The sequence below is a fragment of the Gigantopelta aegis genome, unplaced genomic scaffold (genome assembly GCF_016097555.1).
Source record: "Gigantopelta aegis isolate Gae_Host unplaced genomic scaffold, Gae_host_genome ctg6800_pilon_pilon, whole genome shotgun sequence".
NCBI classification, from domain to species: Eukaryota; Metazoa; Mollusca; class Gastropoda; order Neomphalida; family Peltospiridae; genus Gigantopelta; species Gigantopelta aegis.
Window position 1 is genome coordinate 1 of NW_024535313.1, and position 6,177 is coordinate 6,177.

At 40.5% G+C, this 6,177-nt stretch overlaps 1 protein-coding gene across 1 annotated transcript; it reads right to left on the minus strand.

Moving 5' to 3' along the window:
* Positions 1 to 1,291: 1,291 nt before the first annotated feature.
* LOC121366718 lies at positions 1,292 to 5,527 on the minus strand (the record flags this gene model as incomplete). The annotated part of the gene is made up of 5 exons (XM_041491052.1): positions 1,292 to 1,452; positions 2,826 to 2,937; positions 3,907 to 4,029; positions 4,741 to 4,895; positions 5,320 to 5,527. Coding segments are annotated over 5 exons (759 nt in total), but the record flags the coding sequence as incomplete, so codon positions are not given.
* Between the last annotated feature and the right edge of the window lie 650 nt (positions 5,528 to 6,177).

The window sequence follows — 6,177 nt, forward strand, 5'->3', positions numbered from 1 at the left end:
GTACCGTTTTGAAATACCATTGCCAGGTTGAGTTGAAACCAACAGGTAAAACCTCTACGTTCACAGATGGATTGCCTGTACGTACCGTTTTGAAATACCATTGCCAGGTTGAGTTGCAACCAACAGGTAAACCTCTACGTCTTCACAGATGGATTGCCTGTACGTACCGTTTTGAAATACCATTGCCAGGTTTGAGTTGAATCCAACAGGTAAACCTCTACGTTCAAAGATCGATTGCCTGTACGTACCGTTTTGAAATACCATTGCCAGGTTGAGTTGAAACCAACAGGTAAACCTCTACGTTCATAGATCGATTGCCTGTACGTACCGTTTTGAAATACCATTGCCAGGTTGAGTTGAAACCAACAGGAAAATCTGTCCGTCGTCCGACCCACACATCGCTGTCCATCTGTCTGAGCTTCTTCTGAGAGAGAGAAAATGCAGAACTAAGCGAATTCTGGTCTTTAAGAACAGTATTATGATTATGTGAATGTTACTGTTTACTATTACTACTGGAGAGAGAGAGAGAGAGAGAGGGAGAGAGAGAGAGAGAGAGAGAGAGAGAGAGGAGAGAGAGAGAGAGAGAGAGAGAGAGGAGATGAGAGAGAGAGAGAGAGAGAGAGAGAGAGCGAGAGAGCAGAGATGAGAGAGAGAGCGTATGGAGAGAGAGAGAGCACATAACCCGAGTTCTAATTATGTGAATGTTTACTGTTTACTGTTAACAGTCACAGCAGCAGCAGCAGCAGTAATAACAAGACCAACAACAACAATAATAATAATAATAATAGCAGTAGCAGTAGCAGTAGCAGTAGTAGTAGTAGTAGTAATAATAAAAAATATAATAATAATAATAATAAATGTAATGCTACTAGTACTACTACTGCTAATAAATATAATAATAATAATAAATATAATAATAATAACAGTAATAACAGTAGAAATAATAATAATAAAACTAATAGTAATACTACTACTACTACTACTACTATTACTACTACTACTACTACTACTACTACTACTACTACTACTAATAATAATAATAATAAATGTAATAGTAATAATAAATATAATAATAATAATAATAAATATAATAATAATAATAATAATAATAATAATAATAAAATATAATAATAATAATAATAATAATAATATTACTATTACTATCCACGCCTATAATATTACTGACCACACCTTCAGAATTACTGACCACGTCTATAATATTACTGACCACGCCTATAATATTACTGAACACGCCTACAGTATTACAGACTACGTCTATAATATTACTGACCACGCCTTCATATGTGACGATGCTGGCGTCGGTGTAGAAGAATTCCTTTGATGTTCTGATTCTGACGTGATGCGGATCCACTGACTTATCATCGAACGACCCGGGTTCGATACGCCGCACGGTACAGTTTCCAACCATGGGGTCCATTATGTAAGCAACACCTGTAATATTAATAACAGTGATAAAATTTGTTTTGTTTATATGTTTAGAAACACCACTAGAGCACAATGATTTAATAATCATCGGCTATTGGATGTCAAACATTTGGTAATTTTGACATATAGTCGTAGAGACGAGGGGCGAGACGTAGCCCGGTGGTACAGCGCTCGCTTGATGTGCGGTCGATTTGGGATCGATCCCCGTCAGTGGGCCCATTGGGCTATTTCTCGCTCCAGCCAGTGCACCACGACTGGTACATCAAAGGCCGTGCTATCCTGTCTGTGGGATGGTGCATATAAAAGATCCCTTGCTGCTAATCGAAAAGAATAGCCCATGAAGTGGCGACAGCGGGTTTCCTCCCTTAATATCTGCGTGGTCCTTAACCATATGTCTGACGCCATATAACCGTAAATAAATGTGTTGAGTGCGTCGTTAAATAAAACATTTCCTTCCTTAGAGACGAAACCATTTTTCCCCATCGACTGCAAGGGATCTTTTATATCACCATTCCACAGACAAGATAGTAGATACCACGGCTTTTGATAAACCAGTCGTGGTGCACTGGGAAGAGCCACAAATTTGCCCATTGGGCCCACCGACGGGGATCGATCCCAGACTGACTTTGCATCAAACGAGCGTTTTACCACTGTAACAAGTAACACACCAATGTATGTAGAAGTAAACTAGTTTAGATAATTAGATTGACAGATGGATAGATGACTGGATGGATGGGTGGAATGAGGAAGGAAGGAAGGAAGGATGGATAGACGAATGGATGCATGGATGGAATGATGAAGGAAGCAAGGGTGGATAGATGACTGGATGGATGGATGGATGGAAAGATGGATGGATGGAAGGATGGTTTGGTGGGTGGATCGATGGGTGAAAGAATGGTTGGGTAGACATATGTATGGATAAATGGATGGATGGCTAGCTGGGTAAATGTTTGGATGCATAAATGGTTGGATCATCAGATATAATTAATGAATTCATCTCTACTGACATCCTAATGTAAATAATACAGCGTCGTGCCGTGCCGTTTCGTGCCGTGCCGTGCCGTGCCGTGCCGTGCCGTCTTGTATTGTGTTGTGTTGTGTTGCGTTGAGATATTTTGTGTTGCGTTGTGCTGAGCTGTGTTATATTGTGTTTTGTTGTTTTGTGTTTTGTTTTATTGTGTTGTGTTGTATCGTGTTATGTTGTGCTGTGTTGTGCTGTTTTGTGTTGTGTTGTGTTCTGCTGTGCTGTACTGTACTGTGCTGTGCTGTGATATGCTATATTGTGTTGTGTTGTGTTCTGCTGTGCTGTACTGTGCTATACTGTGCTGTGCTGTGATATGCAGTATTGTGTTGTGTTGTGTTTCCATCTGTCTAGTTACCTGTATTAAAGTCGTGAATCTCTTTCAGTGGACGACTCCCGTACGGACTCTGGGACGAGGGGGACGGTTTGTACATAAACTGAACGAGTCCCATACTCCTGTCATACCACTCCTATACAGACAAAACACACTTTTATACATTAGAAATAGCTTGTGAGTCCCATGCTCTTGTCATTTATTTTATAAATAATAGTAATAACAATGACATAAATGGCAATAATAAATAATAATAATAAATCGTGGTAGTAATAGTAAAGTTTTTTTTTTTTTTTTTTTTTTAACGACGCCATTAGAGCACATTTATTTTTTATCTTATCATCGGCTATTGGACGTCAAACATGTGGTCATTCTGAAACTGTTTTGTTTTTTAGAGGAAACCCACTGTCGCCATATAGGCTACTCTTTTACGACAGGCAGCAATGGATCTTTTATTTGCGCTTCCCACAGGCAGGATAGCACAAACCATGGCCTTTCTTGAACCAGTTATGGATCACTGGTCGGTGCAAGTGGTTTACACCTACCCATTGAGCCTTGCGGAGCACTCACTCAGGGTTTGGAGTCGGTATTTGGATTACAAATCCCAAGGCTTGACTGGGATCCGAACCCAGTACCTACCAGCCTGTAGACCGATGGCTTAACCACGACGCCACCGAGGCCGGTGGTAGTAATAGAAGTAGACGTACAAGTAATAGTAGTAATAGTTGTAGTAGTAATAGTAATAGTATTATTAGTAGTAGTAGACGTAGTAATAAAAGACATATTAGTCATATTAGTAGACGTAGTACTAGTAGACGTAGTAGTAGACGTAGTAGTAAAGAAGATGACGTAGTAGTAGTAATAGTAGTAGTCGTAGTAGTACTAATAGTAGTACGTGTAGTTGTAGTGGTAGTAGTAGTAGTAACGGTAGTAGGCCTAGTAATATTAGTGGTACTAGAAGTAGTGGTAGTAGTAGTGGTAGTAGTAGTAGTAGTAGTAGTAGTAGTAGTAGTAGTAGTAGTAGTAGTAGTAGTAGTAGTGTAGTAGTAGTAGTAGTAGTAGTAGTAGTAGTAGTAGTAGTAGAAATAGTAGCACTAACACTCACTTTCATAAAACTAACTTGTTGTCGTATGTTGTCCACAATCTCGACGCTGAACGAAAACGCATCGGCAAGATTCGGAAACGCCTTCGTATTTTTCCGCCCGGGACACGTAACTCCACTTGGTGTCTGTAACAACGACACAACATTTAATCATTTAGGTGCGATCAGTTCGGAGATAGGCTAGTATAGTATCAGAAATACTACCCCAATCATGATGTGTGGCATGTCGTATGCTTGTGCTGCATGTGTAAATAAGTTATGTATTGGCAATACCTGAAATTGTTTTTAAAAAGAAACATAAAACAGTAAAAGACGATGTCCACAAGTTGCTGTCGTTGCAAGATGACTTCCTAGACCGTTTATTAAAATACGTCAAAATGAGACATAATGTAATGTATCAAGATGTATAATATGTAGAGCTTGTAATACATAAATATTAAAATATGCAGAGAGTGTGTCATATATACGTATTATAACACCTCAAAGTCAGACATCGACTCCATGAATGGTGTATTATGTATCAAGTCGTAGATGTATAATATAAATAATATAATACCTCAAAGTCAGACACGGACTCTATGAAGTGCATCAAGTCGTAGATGTGTAATATAAGTAATATAATACCTCAAAGTCAGACACAGACTCTATGAAGTGCATCAAGTCGTAGATGTGTAATATAAGTAATATAATACTTCAAAGTCAGACACAGACTCTATGAAGTGCATCAAGTCGTAGATGTGTAATATAAGTAATATTATACCTCAAAGTCAGACACGGACTCTGTGAAGGGTGTATAATGTAACAGGTCGTAGATGTGTAATATAAGTAATATTATACCTCAAAGTCGGACACAGACTCTATGAAGGGTGTATAATGCATCAAGTCGTAGATGTGTTCGAAGTTGTGTGCGTTGTCACCGCCCACCCTGCCGACGACATGGACTCTGACAGGGACGTTATGCAGCGCCAATGATGTGTCCCAGTTCCTAGGATCTGTGAAGACCCAAACAGATATAACGATAACACGAAACAGCTTGATACAGAGAGAGAGAGAGAGAGAATACTAAACGATGAGACCGAGTTACCAGGAACTCTGTACACCCAAACAGATATATACATAGCATGGCACATAAACCAGTTTATTTTGTTTAACGACATTAGCATATTAATGTTACCCGAAAAGTACCATTATTTTGACGTCTTAACATTATTATTTGCGAATATACTGGAAGAGAAATCAGCAAATTGATGTTACCTAAAAAGTTGAATTATTTTTGTATTTTAACATTATTATTGGCGAATATACCCGAATACAAATTAGCATATTGACGTTACCTGAAAAAGTTCAATTATTTTTATATTTTAAACATTATTATTGGCGAATACACCCGAATACAAATTAGTATATTGATGTTACCTGAGAAGTACCACGTGACGTTCATGGTTGCGTCCATATCCGGCCAGTAGAGGCACGAGTACCACGTGCGACACGTGATGCCCCGCGCCGCCCCGAGCCCCGCAAACCGCTGATTGGCTGTGAAGAAGAGGGCGCCACTTGCCGAGAAGATGTGACCCGAGCCTCTGTTGTATCCGAACAGGAACCTGTCCCGAGATCGACTCAAGTCCTGGACCACGCACGTTTCTGTAGGGGGTAACGATATAAGATTTAGAAGCATCCCGAGATCGGCTCAAGTCCTGGACCACACACGTTTCTGTAGGTGGGAACGATATATGATTTAGAAGCATCGCGAGATCGGCTCAAGTCCTGGACCACGCACGTTTCTGTAGGGGGGAACGATATAAGATTTAGAAGCATCGCGAGATCGGCTCAAGTCCTGGACCACGCACGTTTCTGTAGGGGGAACGATATAAGATTTAGAAGCATCGCGAGATCGACTCAAGTCCTGGACCACGCACGTTTCTGTAGGGGGGAATGATATAAGATTTAGAAGCATCGCGAGATCGGCTCAAGTCCTGGACCACGCACGTTTCTGTAGGGGGGAACGATATAAGATTTAGAAGCATCGCGAGATCGGCTCAAGTCCTGGACCACGCACGTTTCTGTAGGGGGGAACGATATAAGATTTAGAAGCATCCCGAGATCGGCTCAAGTCCTGGACCACGCACGTTTCTGTAGGGGGGAACGATATAAGATTTAGAAGCATCGCGAGATCGGCTCAAGTCCTGGACCACGCACGTTTCTGTAGGGGGGAACGATATAAGATTTAGAAGCATCGCGAGATCGACTCAAGTCCTGGACCACGCACGTTTCTGT